This window comes from Phodopus roborovskii, unplaced genomic scaffold (assembly GCF_943737965.1).
Source record: "Phodopus roborovskii unplaced genomic scaffold, PHOROB, whole genome shotgun sequence".
Lineage (NCBI taxonomy): Eukaryota > Metazoa > Chordata > Mammalia > Rodentia > Cricetidae > Phodopus > Phodopus roborovskii.
Genome location: NW_026126511.1, coordinates 49,630,058 through 49,652,115, shown reverse-complemented (window position 1 = coordinate 49,652,115; position 22,058 = coordinate 49,630,058). Strand labels below are relative to the sequence as shown.

At 43.9% G+C, this 22,058-nt stretch overlaps 1 protein-coding gene and 1 pseudogene across 1 annotated transcript; one reads left to right on the top strand and one right to left on the bottom strand.

Moving 5' to 3' along the window:
- The first annotated feature begins 152 nt into the window (after nt 1-152).
- On the top strand, nt 153-778 carry LOC127230050 (high mobility group protein B1-like; annotated as a pseudogene).
- Nucleotides 779-12,804: 12,026 nt separating this feature from the next.
- On the bottom strand, nt 12,805-20,204 carry LOC127230269 (L-threonine 3-dehydrogenase, mitochondrial). Its single transcript, XM_051195529.1, has 8 exons — nt 20,008-20,204; nt 17,572-17,614; nt 16,914-16,984; nt 15,947-16,096; nt 15,677-15,849; nt 14,370-14,460; nt 13,769-14,038; nt 12,805-13,112 (listed from the first exon to the last, which is right to left on the bottom strand). The coding sequence occupies exons 1-8, from the start codon at nt 20,189-20,191 to the stop codon at nt 12,973-12,975; spliced, it is 1,122 nt and encodes a 373-aa protein (XP_051051486.1). The 5' UTR covers nt 20,192-20,204; the 3' UTR covers nt 12,805-12,972.
- Nucleotides 20,205-22,058: the final 1,854 nt, after the last annotated feature.

Here is a 22,058-nt window from a genome sequence, read left to right as displayed (position 1 = left end):
GTGAAATAGGAAGAGGCCTTGTCCTAACATATCCGGTCTGGCTCCGGCTCTCACGGCCATTGCAGTACATTGAACTCCATAGAGACAGCATGTGGGCAAGAGCGAGCTAGACAGGCAATGGGTGACTCTGCCTTGGGAACCAAAATCAACTAAAAACCAGCAAAGGAGATCCTAAGAAGCCAGAGGCAAAATGCCCTCATATGCATTCTTTGTGCAAACTTGCCAGTAGGAACACAAGAAGAAGCACCCAGATGCTTCTGTCAACTTCTCAGAGTTCTCTAAGAAATGCTCAGAAAGGTGGAAGACCCTGTCTGCTAAAGAAAAGGGGAAATGGAAGACATGGCAAAGGCGGACAAGGCTCGTTACGAAAGAGAAATGAAAACCTACACCCCCCCTAAAGGGGAGACCAAAAAGAAGTTCAAGGACCCCAATGCACCCAAGAGGCCTCCTTCGGCCTTCTTCTTGTTCTGTTCTGAGTATCGCCCAAAAATGAAAGGAGCCCACCCTGGCTTGTCCACTGGTGATGCTGCAGAGGAACTGGGAGATGTGGAACAACACCACCGTAGATGACACACAGTCCTAGGAAAAGAAGGCTGACACGCTGAAGGAGAAGGACGGAAAGGATATTGCTGCTTACAGAGCTAAAGGGAAACCCAATGTAGAGAAAAGGGGGGTGGTCAAGGCAGAAAAGAGCAAGAAAAAGAAGGAAGAGGAAGATGATGATGAGGAGGTTGAAGAGGATGAGGAAGACGAAGATGAAGAAGATGATAATGAATAAGTTGGTTCTAGCGAAGTTTTTTGTCTATAAAGCATTTAACCCCCTATACACAACTCACGCCTTCTTTAACTTTTAAAGAAAAAAGAATGAAATATAGGGCTGTGTAAGATTTGTTTTTAAACTGTACAGTGTCTTTTTGTATAGTTAACACACTACTGAATGTGTCTTTAGATAACCCAGTCCTGGTGGTATTTTAGCCACTAACCTTGCCTGGTACAGTCTGGGGGTTGTAAATTGGCATGGAAATTTAAAGCGGGTTCTTGTTGGTGCACAGCACAAATTAGTGATATATGGGGATGGCAGTTTTTCTGTTCTGGTTGTTTTGTTTTGTTTTCATCTTCAATTGTCTCTGATGCAGCTTATACGAAGATAATTATTCTACTAACTGAATACCACTCTGTAATTGAAAACAAAAAATTGCAGCTGTTTTGTTGACATTCTGAATGCTTCTAAGTAAATACAGTTTTTTTATTAAAAAATATTCCTAGTAATTCTCTTCCCTCCCTTAAGCCTCACCTCTTAGAGGGTTTATCTCTTCCCAGCAGCACTGTGGGCAGGACTCTTGTTTTTTACACAAGAGCCTTGGGGGAGGGAGAGGCATCTGAGATCCAAACCAGAACAGGTGTGCAAGTCACATTTGTTACCTCCATCTGTGCAAGCTGAGCCTGAAGAGTCCTGATGCAGTTCTAGACAAGGCCCCTCTTTCTCCCTTCTGGTGTCCTTAAGATTTTGGGGGACTTTTAGGAGCTGGTGCTTATGGGAGAAAGTCGGATCAGTAGGGATGTGTCCTTGAAGGGGATGTGAGGATTCCAGGGATTGCTTCCTAGACACTGTGATGTGAAAAATCCCTTCTGGACCACTCACTCTCTGTGCCTGACTTGTTACAGTCCTCAGAGCAATGGAGCCAACCAACTGTGGACCGAAGCCCCTGGAACCATGAGACAAATACTGCCCCTTTTCAGTTTGATTATCTCAAGTGGTTTGTCATAGTGGTGGAAAAAGTGGTGGACATCACCACATAGAATCAGTCTGCAAAGGTTCTGCTTACCGCTGTCTTTTGTCCACCTCTGCATAGGAGCTCATCACAACCAGGGATAGTCATGCAAAGCTCCTGCCCACCTAGGAGCTGACTCTGCATTCTTGCACAATGGTTTCTAGAAGCACAAGGTCTCTGTTTGTGAAAGAACATATCCAAGAAAGTATCAAAGTGCTAAAGCTGAAGAGCTGTGGCTACCGACATAAATCTCAGAGACCCTGAGGCAGAGGGGAAAGGCTTTAATCTATTGTGAATCCCTTAATGTCAAAAAGACAAGGGTGGGAGCCAACTGGACCTGTCCTGACCCAAACACACCTGCTCACCAGGTGTCAATGTAGAGCTCTGCTCCCCGCCCTTACAGGGAAGGCTGCCAGCTTCACAGGCATATAGTCCTGTTGACTCTGGCAAAAGGGGAGGATGCTATCAGCTTCCAAGGCCTGAGCTCACAAGGTCAAGACCTAAGCAGAGCAGCTGGTAAGTTAGTGGGGTGGAAACTGTTCCAGTGCAAGTACGTGAGTGGCCTTGGATTCCTCTGGCACAGGCTCTGCTGGGTTGTGGGGGACTTCCCAGTGACACCTGCTACCTGGGCAGAACATGCACCAAGGCAGCAAGCCTATGCCTCCATACTAGAACTGGATAGACTGGATCCCACTCATGCCATGGCTCACGTTGTGAATTGAAGGGGACTCTTGAGAATCTGATCAAAAGCTAGCACCCTTTCTCCTGAACCATGTGGTGTGAGGGTCATTGTGTGGTCAGGCTTTGGATCCCTCAGAGACAGAGACATCTCTCCTCCATGAGCATGCCAGTCCCCAAATATCTGTAGCCACCCCAGTGGCTGCTGCCTGAAGCCTTACTCATCCTAACTGCTCTTTATGGGTCTGTCTCCCAGAACCCATATTCTGAGGACAGGACTAGAGAACTCTACCTGAGCACTAGCTCCTCTTCCTGTATGTTTTCTTCCCTTTCCAATGATCTCCCTGTCAGCTGTTCCCTTCTCTGACACCTGCACAGGTGCCATCCCCAAGAAGCATTAAGAGATGGATGCATCTTCAATATATCTTTCATCTGATCTTTGTATCTGCAGCCCAGGTTTGCGTGCATTGTCTGGCTGCCTAACAGAAGAGGTGGGTACAGTTTCTCCTTCCTCATTGGAGCCTGGAAGCTTTGACTCCTGCAAAGTGAAGCCAGATCAGCTGTCCCCAAACAGTGGAGGTGAACAGGCCATTGGTGACTTGCCAATGGAACAGGCTTATTTCCACTGGGCAGGAGCCTGGCTGCCTGTGTGAGAGCTGGACAAGTTGTCAATACTGTTGTGGAGCAGAACAAAACAAATTCAGTCTCTGTGGAGTCCAGCCTGGATGGGGATGACATTGCCTGTTTGTGCCCAGTGTGTGCTTTGGTAGTAGTTTTATGAGATTCCATAAGGAGAGAATGTGAAATATCACCCCTGGATTCTTGGAAGGGGACTTGAGCCAACAGAGCATCCAGACTTCATATGCCATCAGCTGTTGTCTGGGAACTATGGAACTCACAAAGTGTCTCAATTATTTTCTTCCTCCTTCCCCCCTCCCTCCCTCTCTCCTTCCTCCTCATCCATTTCCTCCCTCTCCTTTTTGAAACAGGACTTCAAGTATCCAAGGCTGATTTCAAACTCACTATATAGCCAAGAATGACCTTGAACTCCGATCCTCCGCCTCTACCTCCCAAGTACTAAGATGCAGGTGTATGACACCATGTAGACACAGTCCTAACCCATCTCATTTCTTTGTCACAAGTCTCTAAAACAAACATGATTCTGCATGTATTCCATATCTATTCCCCCCCACCCACCCAGCACTTAGGTCAGTAATGAATGAAGCCTGAGCAAGAGCTGAGTGATCCTCAGCTGCTGGGAGAGCTTAGGCTTCCATGGAAGGGCAGACACATGAAAATACCTGACACACATCGTCTTTGTGGGAACATCCGGCTTTCTGAGCAGCAGAGGGATGAGCTGGGTAAGAAGTACTTCCAGAAGAGCCCAAGAAAAAATGGAAGTTCCCACTGTGTGGTGGAGGACTACTCCAAAAAGCTAAGGGGTCAATTAGTTTGGAGATGGGGGATCGTCTTTCTCAGAGAATCCAAATCTCAAGCATAGTTTGACTGGTGTCACTATTGACTCTTGTATAGGTTCAACCATTCTGTTAACTTTTAGAACTCTACTGAGACATGAAGGGAGGACTGTTATGTGCGAGCCACAAATTGTAACAGTCATTTTAGCAGAGGAGCAAAACTCATCACCACATGTGACTCTGCATCCTACATCACCACCCAATGCTTTCTAAAATAGTCACATAGCCACAGGATTCAGTCCTTCTGTAGCACACAAGTGAGACGGAAAATTATGTTTAGAAATCAATACTGTGGAAACATCTGGAGACTATCCATTAACTAACTGAAATGAATATCAGAATGTTTAAAGTCACCTAAAAAGTGTGCATACACATACAATTATTGTTAAAACATTTACCAGTATGATGGAATTTTGTTTAATGTACTGCTCCATATTTAATAATCCCAAATGTTATATTAAATGTTATATAAATAATAATAATAATAAGGTTTTGCTCTTTTTTTTCTTTTCTTTTTTTTTAAGACAGGGTCTGGAAGCCACTATGTAACTCAGGCTGGCCTTAAGTGTCCAATCTTCCTACCTCAGCCCTGGGATTACAAGTATGTCCTGCCATGCCGGCAAATGATAACCTATTTGATGAGTTTAGGATAAGTTTAGGAAACAAAGTAAAATAAAATTATGTATGTGTTGTATATTGAAGAATAAGAAAGGTTTTTTATTTTAAGAAAAAAAGTTCTACATTTAGAAAGTGAATTGATGATTATAATTTGAGTTCCACCTTTCTTAATATGCTTGGCAAACAGCAGCTGGAGTTAAATTAGTACACAGAATTGTTAAGGATTTAATATTGTAATAACAATAACCAAAATACATTAAAACTGCAAAAAATTCATACAATAAAATAATAGGATAAGTGACATGTCTTTCCAACGTTTAAATTATTAATCTTACTTACCAAAGATTAATATCATGTTAACCTTACTCTAAAATGACTCTGAATCAGCATTGGAAATTTAATTTCCTTATTTCATGAGGATTCTAAGTATATTCAATTCATATGAACATGTTTTAATGTTTACAGCCAGTTAGAATGGGGCTCCGTTAAATTGAGGGACTCTATAATCCAGTGTGTTAATTCTCTCTGTAGATAGACAGGCATTTCAAACCCACAGAAGCAAAGGATACATAAGGACTCATGACAATTTTTTACTAGTTTTTTCATTTTTTAATTTTATTTTATATTTTTTTCTTATTTTACATATCCCACATAAAAGCTTTCCACTCGCGACTGTATTCTAATCCACGTGAAGAAAGCACAGTTATCCTTTCAAAGTTTCCCAGTTCTGAAACTCTGTGTGAGCAGAATAATGACGCCTTCTCAGGATAACAGGATTGCAGAGAAATGCTTCACCAACCTCTGCCCAAAGACAGAAAGAGCCGAGTTGGACTGAGAGTGAAAACACAGAGAATGAGAGTGGAAGAGGGAACAGGGATGGAAGCCTGTGCACCCAGCATCATGTTGAAAGGGTAGTTTCCTCTCACAAATGCTTGCTCATGTAAACTGTAGGTTTAGAGTAGTGACGATGACACATCGATGTAGATTCAGTTGTAGCAAAGGTTTCTCGCCCATGTGGAGTGATGGGACTGCATGAAGTGTGCATGTGTGTTGGCAGTGATGCCTTGAACCAAAACTTGCTTTTTTAAAATAGTCTGTTTAGGGCTCAGCAATCAAGAGCACTGACTGCTCTTCCAAAGGACCCAGGTTCAATTCCCAGCATCCAAATGGTGGCTCACAACAATCCATATTCTGGTTCCAGAGGATCAGATGCCCCTTTGGGGACTTCACGTGAATGATGCACAGACATACATTCAGGTAAAACACCTACACACATGGAAATTAATTAATTAAATTAAAATAGTTCACTTAGGGCTAAAGAGATGTCTCAGCAGGTAAAGGTGACTACCTCACAAGCCTAGCAGTCTGGGTCTGGTCCCAAAACCCACAGTGAAAAAGCCAACCCTGACCTCTATGCACAAGCTGTTGTGCACTCAGTTGCATGCACATACACTCACATACATACACACATGCACATGATGGTCAATGATGTCACCTAATGCAATACACTCTCACACACATGTGCATTGATAGACATACACACTTAAGTAGATAGTAAAGGAATTTTACTATTTTTTAAATTTAGGGTGCTGGAGAGATGGCTAAGCAATTAAGAGCCCTGATTTCTCTTCCAGAGGACCTAGGTTCAATCCCCAACACTCACATGGCAACTCACAACTGTCTGTCACTGTAAGATCTGACACAGATAGACATACATATAGGCAAAACACCAATGCATATTAAAATAGGTAATTAAAAAGTGACCTATTTAGGTAACAAAAATTATCAAAAGCCCCTCAAAATATTAAAAGTTAGCTCATAAAATGTGTACATTTTTGTGCAATGTACACAGAAATCAGGGGCTGAGTGTAGCTTAACATGTGCCAAGTCTGGCAGAAGAGGAACTGAATAACAAAAGAGACACAGCACACTGAACTCCTATATCACCCACTCACCAGGTGGCTCAAACTAAAAACCCCAACAACACCAACTGTTGTCAGGGACATGAAGCAGGTGCACACAGCTTGTGAGGAACAGGCAAGAGGTGCAGAGCTAAACCCAGTCTGCCACACAGTAGATCACAGACCTAGACAATGCCCAAGAGAAATCAAACTCACTCACCAAAGACATGAGAAAGAAGGCATGCAGCATTCCTGTGCCTGCCACTAAGTGAGAAACAATTCAAATGCCCATCATACTGGAAGGGAGACTTTTTACTGTGCTGCTTCATCACTCAGACACTGGGATACACTGCAGCTCTGAAAATGGGTAGATTTCAGCTCTGGGCAGCTGTGAGAGTGGTCTTGCAAACACAACAGAGCAAAAGGAAGCTGGCTGCAGCAGCACGAATATGATTGATCTTGAATTCCAGAGCAATAAAAAACCTACTTAACAGTGTCAGGCCTGGGGATAGCCATGACCTCGGCACAAAATTAATGAGGTTGTTCTAGAGTCCTTCTTGCTTTTCTGGGAAGTGACAGCAAAACAGAAATAGTATGAATGCATTAACGTACAGACAAAGGCACTATGTTTCTGCCTTATAGGTCGCTCCCCAGGGAGGTGAGAATTGTCCTTACTGAACAGACATATTTGAAACAGTTTCTACACGACTATGGGAACTGTCACATGAGTTCAGTATTAAAGGGAGAGTTTTCGAGAGATTCAGCTTCTTAGAAAGGATTTCTTTCTTCCTAGCAGCCACCCATCTGTTTCAAGATTGAATAAATAGGCCAGCATGAGGTTCATTTCTGGAAGTTAGTAAACACTGAGAAATCAGTTTCAAAGCATATGGCCAATATTTAGCAAATGTTTGAGCTTTTTTTTCCTCCCCAAATAACAATATGACTTAACAGAAAACTGGGGACCAGGTGTGGTGATTCACATCTTTAATTTCAGCACATGGGAAGCTGATGCAGGAGGACAACTGCTAGTTCAAGGCCAGAGTGAGACACTGTTACACACACACACACACACACACACAGAGAGAGAGAGAGAGAGAGAGAGAGAGAGAGAGACAGAGAGAGAGAGAGGCAGTCATTCATGGAACAAAGCCAGAAATTTTCAAACTGTTCCAATACATTTTACCTATTTAACAGAATGGGAATCCGTATTGTAGGTCATATGTATTTCTTGACAAGACAATTAAGTGATTTTTGCCTTACTGTGAAGGTGCTGGCTAATTTTAAGGAAGACATTTTTAAAGTAAGGTATTTTGGCAATGGTTTATTTAAATGGAAAAAGGAAATGGAAGTGAGGATGGCCATAAACCCCACTTTTACCATACAAACTCCAAACAAACAAACAAACAAACAAAACAACAACAAAAGCGGCCAAGGAGAAGGCTTTGGTACTGAAATAAGCAATTCCTAGGCACAGATGGAAGTTTTAGGCCATTTCATTTGTTTCTATGTTTCATAATTTACACATTTAATAGATATTTTCCAAATGTAGCCAGCTTTCCACTTTTTGGCCAGGAAAATGAAGTGCAGGTATGCTCTGAACTCCATGAGTACATTTCAGCCTAAGGGGCTGAGGAGGAGCTTCACCCTCTAGTCAGGCTCAGAGCATTGCCTGCAGTTGGGAATCAGGACAGAAAGTGTCTTGGTTAAGACTGTGCCATGGAGAGATGGCTCCACAGTTAAGAGCTCCTGCCATTTTTGCAGAGGACCTGGATTCCATTCCCAGCATGGACAGACATGCTGGCACACAGCCATCTAACTCCAACTCCAGAGAATTCACCACTCTGAGGGCACTGCGTTTATGAGTAAGCACACGAATGCGCGTGTGTGCGCGTGTACACACACACACACAAATAATTTTTTAAAAAAAGATTACATAACAAACTAGTAAGTAGAATTCCTTTCTCTCCCATGTGCACAAATCTACAACCAGATTTCCACACTTTGGAGAAAATATAGGTTTCAAGTGACCCCAACAAGCCTGTTCAAAGATGTTAGTGAAAGCTAGGTCACCCTGCACTTACAAAGCCACCAATCTACTGCTGGTTCCTTACATTGTGATGTGCCAACGACCCAACATGGACTCCACTCCCAGCTTCTTACCATGTGAGTCAAAACCTGAATGTGAAAGTTTCAAAACTTTTGTTAACGGCAAAGGAACAGAAAAATTAATTCATGGTGTTTCTGGCAGAGTTCACCCACACTGTCAGAAAACTTCACTGTGGCAGTGGTTCTAGATGGACACATGCTTACGTAGCCGTCACTCCATGCAGTGTCTTGCGTGGACTGCAGTACTGCAGAAAACATGGCTCAGACCGAGGCTACCCAACCTCAGGAGTGGCAGTATGTTTCAGCCCATACAATGATTTTCTGCTGCTACAGAAACATAATGGTTTAATTACAGGAAACAAAACCTCTTACTGTCTTCCTATTATCATGCCTAGGTGTGTTAAGTATCAGATTAGATTTTCTTTTTTTTTTTTTTTTAAATTGGGTTGTGTTAGTATATTTTCTTTTTAAAACTGCTGTTTGAATTTCATTTAAAAAGATGATTTGCTGAATTTTGGCTTGGGATTAAGATAGAATTTCCAACAATTATGAAATGGCCCTGTACTAGTTACCTTTATGTAACACCATGACCAAGGCACCTTAGAAGGGAGGAGTTTATTTTGGGCTTACAGTTTTAGAGGGAAAAGAGCCCAACATGGTGGGCCAGTGTGGCAGCAAGCAGCAAGCAGCAAGTTGGCTGGAGTAGCAACTGAGCGGTCACTCCTCAAACAGCAAACAGAAAGCAGAGAGCACACTGGGGGATGGCACCAGTCTTTTGGAACCTCAGATCCCACTGGCAGTCACACACCTCCTCCAACAAGCCCACACCTCCTAATCGTCCCAAATGGTCCCACCAACTAGGGACCAAGCATTCAAACATTTGAGCCTATGGGGACCATTCTCATTCAAACCATCACAGGCCCTAATCATACTTCTGCCATTTCATACTACTTACTTATGGTGGAGAAGAATTCTCAGGATTGATGACTGTAAAAATCAAAATATTGACCGACTTTGAAAAGTGTTGAAGGTGCCCTGTATCCTGCAGTGTGAAATAATCTAGCCAAGATTTAGTGTTTTATGTAAAAATCAACAAAGCCATCATCTCATTAATGAACAGATTTGCTTTCATCTTCAATCTATGGTAAAAATTATATGCATACAACTCTCTTTAAAGATAGATTTCTTCACGATAGATATGACTGTCTCAAATACCTATATACCCTGGCTCACACAAAATGAGGAGTTGTGGGTGGCAGATAATGTTTGAGAAGCCCTGACCAAGAGAGGCAAGAGCTGTCTACAGCTGTGGTCCTGATGGCCGAGATGCATGTAGATCGGAGCCAAAGGAAGTGGCTCCTGGAGAGAGGAATGTGCATTTATGAATGGTAGCTGTACTTTCAAAGTAGTGTGGGGAGCAATCTTCTCCCCTTTTGATCTTTCATCTCCTTCCTTGTTACTCTATTACTTGTGTTATCAATACAACATGGGGGAGGGCAGAAGTGGGCGAGGCATTTCTCTGCTGTCCTTACTATCCTTCACACTGAGCTTCAAAACTTCAGCAGAATGATGTTGCTTTGTTAATGTGCATTAGAATGTAAACCCTTAATTTATATCCTACTAGTAATGAAACAAGGGCACTAGAAATGATAGTTTGTTCACTCCTAAATCAACTTCTGAACTATGAATGTGATTTAAGGAGGAACACGACTTTAACCCTAACATTCAGAAAGCAGAGGCAGGCAGATCACTGAGTTCAAGGCCAGCCTGGTCTACAGAGAGAGTTCCAGGACAGCCATAGCTACTCAGAGAAGCCCTGTCTCAAACAAACAAGCAAACAAAAACTCCCAAAACAAAAGAAGGCCCCGAAGTGGTGGCACATGCCTTTAATCCCAGCACTTGGGAGGCAGAGGCAGGTGGATCTCTGCCTTTGAGGCCAGCCTGGTCTACAGAGAGTATTCCAAGACAGCCAGGGCTACTCAAAGAAATCCTGTCTTGAAAAACAAACAAGAAAACAAAGAAACAAACACAAACAAATTTTTTTTTCAAATAATTTTTTAAAAGGAAAAAGAAACAAGCAATATATACAGTGTGCATATACCAGGCAGATCTTTCATCAACACATATACATAAATAACTCACGCAGAGCTCTTGGTATCAGTGCTTTGTTTTAGGAAGGTTCTTCATATTTACTTATTATGGTAGGAAAAAAAAAAAGACACCATCCCATAAAGGTCTTAAGCGTTAGTTGGAGATGGGCACTGGTGGAGCATACCTTTAATCCTCAGTACTTGGGAGTCAGAGGCAGGCAGAGCTCTGAGTTCAAGGCCAGCCTGGTTTACAGAGCAAGTTCCAGGACAGATAGAAAAACTCTGTCTCTAAAAACCGAACAACCAACTAACCAAACAACCAATTAACCAACCAACCAACCATTGGTACTCATAAGATAGCTGCACTCCATCTTGGTTCAAGGGCAGAGAGTTCAAAACTGTCCTCAGCAAATCATATGACCTAAAGTCAAAGGTGTGGCTACAGTAGGATGTTTGATCTTGGCCTGGGCTGTCTTATTCTAATAACAACAGACCTGGTCTGAGGTGTGGTTGCTCCTGACCCTCAAGGCTAGGGAACAAGACGTTGAATCTAAGGTGTGGTTACTGAACCCTTAGAGAAAAGAGGAAAAAAATTCTGTTCCATATACATGTTACCATGTTCCCTTATACCAGGTATAAGAGTGGTGAATAATAAACTCGTGGTAATTCAGTATTAATTGAATCTGTCCTCCTGGTTTTATTCTGTGTCTCTGTCTTCCCTTTACTGTCTATAGCTAGTCTTTCTTTAGTTCACACTCCCCCTCTCAGTTATGAACCTGGGGCTACTTGGCTGGCCCTGAAAGCAGCTCCGCAAAGACAGCACACCACAACCAACCAACCAAACAAATAAATGAATAAGATAAAATAGAAAGATAGTTGGATGTAAAAGCTGTGTACTTCAAAGTCCCAGAAAGAGATTTTGTCCCTTTAAGACAATGGAAGTGGGATGTATTTGCAGAAATATTTTTTACAGCACTATTTATGATAGTTAAGGACTATAAGTCCAAATGTCCTTAATAATGAAGCCTGTTAAATTCTGTACAGCCAGCCAATGAAGAGCTATAGAGTCATTAAAGAAGCAAATGGAGCTGGAGATGTGGCTTAATGGTAGAACACTTGCCGGGTGTGCAGAAGCCCTGAGTTCAAACCCCAGCATCACACACATACATGGAACCATGTCATGGTTACCTGTGGAGAGGGTGTGAGGCATACTTTTCTCTGTATTTATCCATTCATGCTGCTTGAGTTTCACTGTGCACATAGATTTTCAAAACTCACGCCATGAACTTTAGACTTACAATTTCCTACACAACTAAGAGCACATGCTCTTAGTCTGTTAGGTGACTCAAAAGGCAGCTTTAATATCAGGTGTGAACTTGAAGTTTGAGTAACAACCGTGAAACATCAATGTCTAACAGGTTAACAAATCTGAAGCCCTTGGATAATGATAGATCCCAGTTGTATGTGATACTCAGAATCCCCCATCCGGAGTCAAGAATGATAGTGCTTGCTTCAGAGTGAGGGGAATTACATGTAGTTTCTTTATTGCTCTCAGGTCTGCAACTCTACCATACTGAAAAAACTATCAACTTTAAGTTTTATTTATTTTTATGTGTATGAGTGTTTTGCCTACATGTGAGATGTGTGTACTGTGTACATGTAAGCATGCACTGGTGCTTACAGGTCAGAAAAGGGTGTGTTGGATCCCCTGGGACTGGAGTTTCAGAAGGTTGTGAGCGACCATGTGGGTGCTGGGAACTGAACTCAGGTCCTCTACAAGAGCAGCAAGTGCTCTTAACTGCTGGGTCAGTCTAAGGGGGCAAAGCCCAGAAATGTATATTTTTCAACAATCTCTCTGGTGTTGTTGATGTCAGCATAGATATCACCAAGCTTTCTAGCAGCCCCTAAATGGAATCAATGCCCTTTATCATAATATCATATTTCATATTCTTAATCGCCCGGATAAATCTTAGGTTAAAAAGTTAGCTGCAAGCGATCATTTTTTGATGAAGTTTGAAAGTCCTGAACATGAAGAACATCTTTGAAAATCTTTAAAATATAACCTTTGGTCTCTGGTCAAGAAAGAAAGTCTCCGGAGTGATGCTTATATTGAATTTAATTAAATACAAATGTTGCAAATTCCAAGAGACAACCACTGCCACTTAGGACTTCATTTCTGTGGCATGTGTGCTTGGACAGTTAGGCACACAACAAAGGCAATGAGTAAAGGAACTCCATATGTGAGCTGCCAGAATTCAGTCCCATTAGTTCTCCAGCTTAGAGAATGCCATGTCCCTTGCACTGTGAGGACACGGGAGTTGCTCCTGTCCTTTCAGTTTGCTTGGGCAATTCTGGTGCTGGCTCCGTGGAGGCTGATCATTGTAGCCACCAACTCGGGAAGATCAAAGTCGTGCTTCCAGCCCCAGTCTTTACGGGCATTGCTGTCATCAAGGTTCATGGGCCAGCTCTCAGCTGGGGAAAGACATGGGAAAGAGTGTTGGGTTATTCAGGCTCTGTATTTGTGAAGGACTGGATGGATTTTATGGGAAGGCACAGAGAAAAGAAACCTCGTCTTTGACTGGACTCCAGAACTAGTACTCTTCAGAAGAAATGGGGCACTGGGCAGTGGTAGCACACACCTTTAATCCCAGCACTCGGAAGGCAGAGGCAGGGGGAACGCTGTGAGTTTGAGGCCAGCCTGGTCTACAGTGTGAGTTCGAGGACTCTGTCTCGAAAAATCCACCCCACCAGAAAAAGAGAAGATACTGGGTCTGTATACTGGAATTTTCATGTTTTCAAAACCTAAAACAGCTTTGTAAGGGAATATTCTTGTATCCAGAAGGGTGTTCCAGGCTACAGAAGACAATAACATCATACGAAGGCCCAAGCCTGTTTGCACACTGCCTTGATTTCTTCTGTTTCTCCCTGCTTTAATAAATTGTGCAAAGATGAAATGGTGCCAGACTGTTTCCTGAGCTGGAACCTTTCTCACGAAGAGATGTTTTCCACACAGGAGCATCTGTGGGGGAAACCACTGAAGCTCCTCAGCCTTAAAGCCTCCCCACGGGGATGGTGTGGGGTCTCCCAAATCCGATTTCGAGCTAGAGCGGGCTGGCATGGGGGCCTACCTATGGCCTGTCGGAGGGGATCCACACAGTAGGTGATCTGGAAGTCGGGCACATGCTTGCGGAGGGCCTGGGCCAGCTCCTCGGGGGTGAAACTCATGGCGCTGATGTTGTAGGTCCTCATAGAGAGGCACTCTGCGGGGGCCTCCATGATTTCCAGGGTGGCCCTGAGGCAGTCGTTGATGTACATCATAGGGAGCCTGGTGCTGGCCTTGAGGTTGCATTCAAACATGCCATTCTTTGCTGCAGCATGGAAAATCTGGACTGCGTAGTCTGAAAGAGAATTCCGCCGTGGCAGCAGCAGTAGGAAGAAGGTTCAGGACTGAGATGCCATCTTTCTTAATTCAGAATCTCTTTAGACTATCAAAAAATGAAAGGCTCCCCCAAAAGATCAGAATAGTATGGACTATATCAAGATTGACTGTTATACGCAGGTAACTGAAGAATTTCTTTTAGTTATTGCATTTTGGGAGCCAGCGAGATAAAAAGTACTCCTTACTTTCCAACTTCTCTTGAAATACAGGAAAAGCCAGTTTATGGACTAAAGAAGGTCTCCCAAAAACAAGAGAATTTAAGGGTGAAGGAGACAGGAGGCAGTACTTACCAGTTGTTCCTCCTCCTGGCTGGGAATCTGCAGAAATGATTCCAGGATATCTTAGGCACCGGAAATCTAACCCATACCGGTAATAATAGTACTAAGAAAAAGAAAGAGCTGGCTAAAAACCATAATAATACTCTTGTAATTTAGATAAAACAAAGAAATTGCTTTCCCCTAAAATATCGCATACAGGTAAATTAAAATGTCCCTCAAAAGAGTAAGCATTTAGGACTTGCAGGGTGGCTCCATGGGTAAAGAAAGGCAACACAGTCTGATGGCTTGAGTTGGATCCTCAGAACCAACATAAATGTGGAAGGACAGTCTCCACACTTGTCCCCTGACTTACACACACATGCTGTGGCATATTTGTCTGCATGTACACACACAACATGCACAAACACAATGTTAAAAAAAAGAAAGGAAATGGGGATTTTCAGAATTTCCAAGTTTTCCACTTTTGTTTAATAACAATTATTTATCTTCTAAGAATCACCATCTTGATGCCACCTCAATACTTCCAGTGATAGAGCAGCCTGCAGAAGTGGAGCTCCTGCTCCCTGCCCTGACTGTGCAAGCTTGCTTTCCTGCAGAAAAAATTGATGTCCAGTAGCTGAAGGGCCAGACACTGACTACAGTTTGCTAAGACAGAGTAAATGCATGGTTGAAAATTTCCACAGTAGAAAGTTTCTGGGATGGGGAGATGACTTGGTGCTCCTGGCACAGCATGTGGAGCTGAGTTAGATTCTCTAGAACCCACTTAAGATATCAGGACACAAACAGCATGTGCCTATAATCTAGCACTTAGGAAGCTGAGACAGGATCCCAAAGGCTCAGTGCCCACAAGCCTAGCCTGCTTGTTCCAGATTCCAGTAGGAGAGCTTGTCTCAACATTAAAATGGAGAGGAAGTGAGGAAGACACATAACTTCTAACCTCTGCACATATGAATACATACCTTTTGCCCCACGTATGTTCCCTCCTTCTCTCCCTTCCCACCCCCATATCTCTGTCTCTGTCTGTCGCTCATGCAGAAACTCTAGTTGAGAGCCTTACAAACAAGTTAGGAAACAAACATAGATGGGTTTCAAGGCTAGGAATGTCCAAAAGTGCTGGGTGTTACTATCATGGCTGTGGGCAAGCAGAAACCTATAGCTAAGGAGTTTTTCAGTGCCTACAAGGGGCCTGTCACTTGATAAACACACTACAATCATCTCTGTGGTATAAATGTTTCCATTTACCGGCAGAAAAAAGTGGGGCCAGACACATAGAATCATCTAGCCCTGAACATTTAGTAATATTGCTGAGAAATGCTTACTTCTCCCATGAGCTCTGCGTGAACTTTGGATACCCCATAGATGGTCCTGGGCCTTTGAATACAGAGATCAGGTGTAGGGTTCCGAGGAGAGGTAGGTCCAAAAGCTCCAATCGTGCTGGGCACAAACAATCTCACATTGTATTCAGCTGCAACATCTAGAATGTTATGCAGTCCTGAAATGAATAGACACTATGAAAATCTGAAAATAAAAACAATCATATTACTGAACACAGGAAAACGGGCCCCTTTAGGCCGGAGCTAGCTGCTCACCAGTTATGTTCACATCTCTGGCCAAGGCCACGTTTGCTTCTCCAACAGCACTCAGCAGAGCACTGTAGTGAAACAGCCAGCTGATTCGGTGGCTCACCACGATCTCACGAAGCTTCTTGTAATCCAAGATATCGGTGTAAACAAATGGGCCTGTGAGCACACAGTGACAAGGACAGCTGCAGAGAAGCTAACTGGACTCCCTGACCCCTGCCACTGACTTGAGAAAATCTGATTTTCACTCTCTCTCACCCTCCCGCCCCCATCTCCCTTTAGGAGCAGAACCTGGCTCTGTAGCCTAAGCTGTACTGAAACCCCGTGATTCTTCCCTGTCTGCTTTCTCAGAATTCTTTGTTGTTTGTTGTTCTCTCTCTCTCTCTCTCTCTCTCTCTCTCTCTCTCTCTCTCTCTCTCTCTCTCTCGCTCTCTCTCTCTCTCTGTGTGTGTGTGTGTGTGTGTGTGATACCCATAGGGGTGCAGAAATCATGGGAGGGGAGGGGTTGCTTGTGAGGGCAGGTACCCGCAGAGCCCAGAAGACAGTCTTGTATCATCTAGAGCTGGAGTTACAGGTGGATGGGAGCCACCTGATGTGGGTACTGGAAACCAAACTTGGGTAATCTGAAAGAACTCTTAACTCTAAGCCATCGCCTTTCTCCATATTCATCAAGGTGTTTTCCCTCATCAAACTTACTTTTTTGTTTGAGGTCTCTTTAAGTTAGATAACTAAAAGATAGGACTCACGCTTTTTAGTCCAAAGACACTATTTAAAGTAATATTAAAATATATTATTCTACAACTTTGGGTTCCACAGAACACTCCTGTTCTTGTCATTTGAAGGGAGCAGTATTGAAAATACACTTTTAAGCCAGGACCATGCCTGAATCCCTCTTTGATTCACACACAGACTCCCTTGAGCTGCCTCTGTGGCTGCATTTTGAAAACGAAAACATCAAGGACTGTCCATATCTTACCACTATGGAAGACATGAGCAGGGGGCTTCTTTATGTCTGATAAAATCACATTGTCCTTCCCAAATTGTTTCCTGTAGGGAAAGAAAGCCCCCCACCCCCACAACAAGTCAGCAACATCAAGAATACAAGTCTTAGGTTACTGATTTCTCCAAACAGGCACTGCAGCTCCTGGGCCTTCCCCTCACCTTCTTTCTCTCTGCCTTTGTCACATACCCCTCAGCTTTGTCTCCCTAAATGCAGACCTCCTTTTCTTCCCACAGCCTGGTCCTCTGTTTCTGCCCTTCCCCCACTGCGCTGGTCATCAATGCTATCTCCACATCCTTGGTGACTTCTCTTCTCCCTCAATCTTTTACCCTACTGCCTTCAAGGCCAGACCATCCCCTTCCAGCTCCTATAAGCACCGGCCCCTGCCATCTGCTCCCCAACAACTGAAAGGAAAGTGGTTCATTTGGGGTGATGAGTCCCACCGTACCCAAGTTAGGACTGGGATTTCGAAAAGAGCTGGTGTTGTGACAAAGAAGCAGACTAAATTGTGTTTTAAGTAGCTATTTAGACGTGACATTTTAGAAGCAGAAAGAGGCCAGAGGCAACAGAACGGATGGCTAATGTTGACAGAGACCACTTTACACTCCTAAGAACTTGATTCTAAAGCTCTTACCTCAAAAGGCTAGCAAGTCTTACTCCCAGCTGGCCAAGACCCCCTAGGTAAAGAAGAAAACAAGATGAGACCTGAGTCTATTCTCAGGGTGTAACAGTGGGATAAACCCTCCAGTTGTAGTGGGCTAAAGCCCTGAGGTTGAACTAATGCAATCATTGCAGGCTCCTGTCAGCAGCATGGCAGCTCTCTCAGAACGTAAGACAGTCACTGCCCAGCATGGACAGCTATCAATGCAGGCGAGAGTTTCAGAGGCAGCACTCTCCGGCAAGGGGTGTCCAAGAGGAAGAGGAAAGCAAGGGCAGAAGAAGAAACATAATGTGTGCTGGGCCCAGCTCCGAAGAGGGGAGTGAGAAGTCATTTGACAAAAGGACAGTGGACAAGCTAGTGTCTGAGTACACACCTTAGTCCTAGAACTTGGGAGGCAGAAGTAGGTAGGTCTCTTGAGTTCAAAGCCAGCCTTCGGCCCAGTCAGAGCCACACAGCAGAGAACCCTACCTCCAAAACAAACAAACAAACAAACAAACTAGAAACAAACTAAGAAAGAAATGATTTTAGCTTCCTAACTTCAAGGCAAAACGACACCATGAATAGGAAGCCAGAGCCATGGGGCTAGGAACACATTTGGAGGACGACCACTGTAAATTTCAGGACAGACAATCATATGGCAGGAAGACAGAGCAGTGGGACTGCCTGTCAGTTAACACAGGGATAAAACCCTAGAGACGCTTCTAGTGGAGACAGAGAATGAAAACCACATGGGAGCTAGATAGGGCAGAAGTGAAAACATGACAGAGGAGGGAGAGATACAATGTGTCAATCACATTGGAAACATTATGTCAGTGACAAAGTGGAATGCATAGTGAAGGGGGTGGGGCCAAGCACTGCATATTCTGGAAGAGGATCAATGAGTAGAATGGCTCTGGTGGGGAAGGGCTCAACAGCAACAAGAAGCTCGGATAGTGCTTATATCCCATCTAATTTCCACCACACATTGTTCAGTATCAATCGGTGATGGGTGATTCTGGATTTAGGCTGGGGAATCTGGCCAAGAGAAGATGTGCCTAGGGAAGATGTGTTCTAGAAATGGCACCCTCCCTATCATTGGGCTTTGTTGCCCTAACCTATTACCTATAATATGGAAGGAAATCAAGTTCAAGGACAGCTGTTTGATACCGGGTACCTAGGTCCCTTCAGAAAACAAGGTTTTGTTAGGGAAAGGAAACATAGGCAATGACTATGAATTCGGGAAAATGGAAGGTGTCAGCCAGAACCACACCATTTTGTAATGCTCCTCCATTTTAGTTGAACTGATAATTTCTGAAACTGGAAGACAAGGCATTAGACAGGCTCCCTGGTATGCAGACAGACAGGAAGAGAGATCATGACTAGGTAACAAAGATGGTGAATTTCCAAGATGGCTGGCTTCTTCCTCACCCTCCTGACCTCAGACAAAAGCCTGGAAGCATAAAACAAAGGCCTTGGGGCTCCTTCTTCCCTCAGTAAGGCTCCTGATGACTCACTGGCTCAACGGATTCAAGGCTGGATCAGGAAATGACACACAACAGTTGTTGGCAATCAGCCTGTTTCTCTTCAAACTGACCAATCCTAAATCAGGGAACGAAAATGCCTCAGAGCTTTTAAAACCTCCAGCTCTCCAGAAGAGACAAGATGCTTGGCTTCCCAGAGTTCCTCTTCTGTCCACCTCCCACCCCACCCCTGACGTTGCAGACAGTCTTTTTCTCTGTGTGCCTGCTGTGTGTGTGTTCCCTCACCCCTAAGAGAAACCTTTCTGCAACTGCCATTCTGTCCACCAACTACTGTCAGCTGTTTGAGATCTCTCTGCTGCTGTCTGTCAAGCTGAGCCATTTTCCCGCCTTTAATTCTTTAACGACTGAGAAAATGAACCCCATCAAGACCATTAGACAGGAACACAACTACACTCATTTGGTTTTCAGAATTAAAGTCACTTGTTTTTCCTAGTTAATGAGGGCCAGGGGAGCAGGAATCTGGGATGTGATGTAGAACCTGTCTCATCTGAAATCTGTAGGAAGAGATCCCACTCTGCTGTCTGTGCTTGAACTTTCCTCAGAGCCCCTGCTGTGCCTTTGCTTCCTTGTTACCGATTCTTCTAATAAATCTTCTAATAAATCACTTAGCCCTCAAAAAACAATCCCTTTGAATCCAAACCCAGAACTTAAAAAAAAAAAAAAAAAAGGCTTTGTCAGATCAGAAAAGGGTTGCCACCCCAATGAAAAGTTATTTGTGATGGCATGATCCACTCAGAGACCCTTTTCACAGTGCAACCATTAAATCTAGTTCCGGCGGTCTCCTGGAAGCCTGCTCTCACAGCACAGCACATACAAGACATACAGCACATACAAGAACAGCTTGGGGAAAGCAAGGCTCACGCCACAAACAAGGAGGAAACAAACCAACCTGTGATCAAGACCCGTGGAGGCTCTGCTTCGGAGAACGGGGTAGAGTGGAAGTTGGCATCTGCTGGGAATCCACCAGGGGAGCTGCCTAGAGACCTCAAGGGCAAGACAAGCTTCCAGCAGCCGGAGGCTTTGCTCTGTGCTGTCACACTGGCCACCTGTTTTAGCATCCCGAGGGCCAGCATCTGCTCTTCTGATACCCTGGGAGAAAGGAAGGACAGAGTCCGTTGCTAACCTTTCATCCATCCAGCCACTGGAAAGAACTGCTCTCCTGAAATCACACCACAGTTGCTAGTTCAGGAGCAAAGCCATCTTCAGTGATTGAGGGATGGACTACACCTAACCAATGTCCATAGGGAGCCAGTCAAGTGCCAGCTTTGAGTCAGGCCCAGAGACAAAGGGATACAGGTTCACACAGAGCCTAACCTGGGGTAATGCTGAAACCAAACCAGACGCCGCACTATGTGGGGGTTAATGCACAACCAACAAGCCCCAAACAACAACTACAAAACAAAAACAAACAAACAAAAATCCTAAACCAAAACAAACCACCCACCAGATCTGGTGAGGGCTTGCAATCATAACTAGAGTTACTACCAACCTGTACACACACCATCTGAGGGAACAAGCAGGTCCCAGACTAAATAGCCAAGCGTTGGCCATCTGTGCTAACACTTCAGAAGCTATCTTTGGAATGACCCAGCCTCGGAAAGCAGATGGCTAAACGAAAAAGCCCTGGCAATATTTAGTAAACTGTGAACAGCCTCTGTTTGACTCCCACATCCTTTGAAAGGCTCATTTAGAAAAGCCATTTTTCTGTGTTCCCATGACCCCAAATGTACATTTACATCCCTTCTCCTCCTTGTCCTCACCTCCACTACCAGATGGCAGTGAGCTTCCTTGTCTCAGGAAGTTAAGGGGTTCATACACACACACACTTGTGTCTGCACTGGGAACTGAAGTTTCCCCTTCCTCAAAGGGAGCCACACCTATACAGACTACACAGACAATCGAACAATTAGACCTTGTAATTGTGGAAAGTTGGGATGTTACAGAACCGAAGACCAATTTAAATTTAAACTATAAGCCTTTTTGATAGCCACCAGTTGCCCTCCAGTGTATCTAGCTTAACATGACTTATCAGGTAAATCTTTTTAGAATGTATTAACTTAACAGACTCCCACCAATCCTAAATCTTTGACTGTCATCAGTATTTGAAATGTAACCCACCTACCTGATGTTCCCACCAGTGGGTTTAGAAAGTGCCTTGATTTAGGACATTTTGTTCAGTAATGGATGAAATTGTTGACCTCCAAATTTGAGTGCCTATGACCCAAGAGCATAGGTTGAGATGACCCAAATAATAGTTCATGATCTGTGCAGTAAAAGGATACCAGCTTGAGAAAGCATTCTATACTCGTATGAATCATGGGGGATTAGTATGAAAAATTGAGGTGATCAGAATTCCTGGATGCTGGTAAGCAGAGGGGATGCTCTGCAGAGCAGTAGAGGCCCCTCATCCCAGCTGACTTACGGTCACGAGCACATCACTGGCTTCACTGTTCCAGGTTAGCATCTGAAAGAGGTATCTATCCAATGTTGGCCTCATTACAGGGAATCTCTGTGACTTTCCTTAACTGCCCCCAGAGGAATGCTGTTGAAAAAAAATTCTCCCTGCAGCCAAGACCAGGTAAAAACTCAGACCATTGGAGTCTGCAAGTTCAAAGGGAGAAAGAGGAAGCCCTAAGACTACTGAATTCCCAGGGCATTGAAACTCAAGGACAAATTTCAGTTCTCAGAAGCAAAATAATGAATTGCCACAATTAAAAGGGTCAAGAAAAAAGTAAATCCTGTGGCACCAAATGGTTCCATCATTTCCAAGGAAAACACAAGGAGGGACCCAGTGGGTTCTTTGCTAAAGGCCCCGGCACTGTGGATAGCATGGACCTCGGCTGGATGGCTCTTCCTAATCCACTAGTAGCCAAAATTGGTCCTTACTTCATGCCACAGGCTAGCAAGATTGTCCTGCTCTGGTATGTTTATGTATGATGC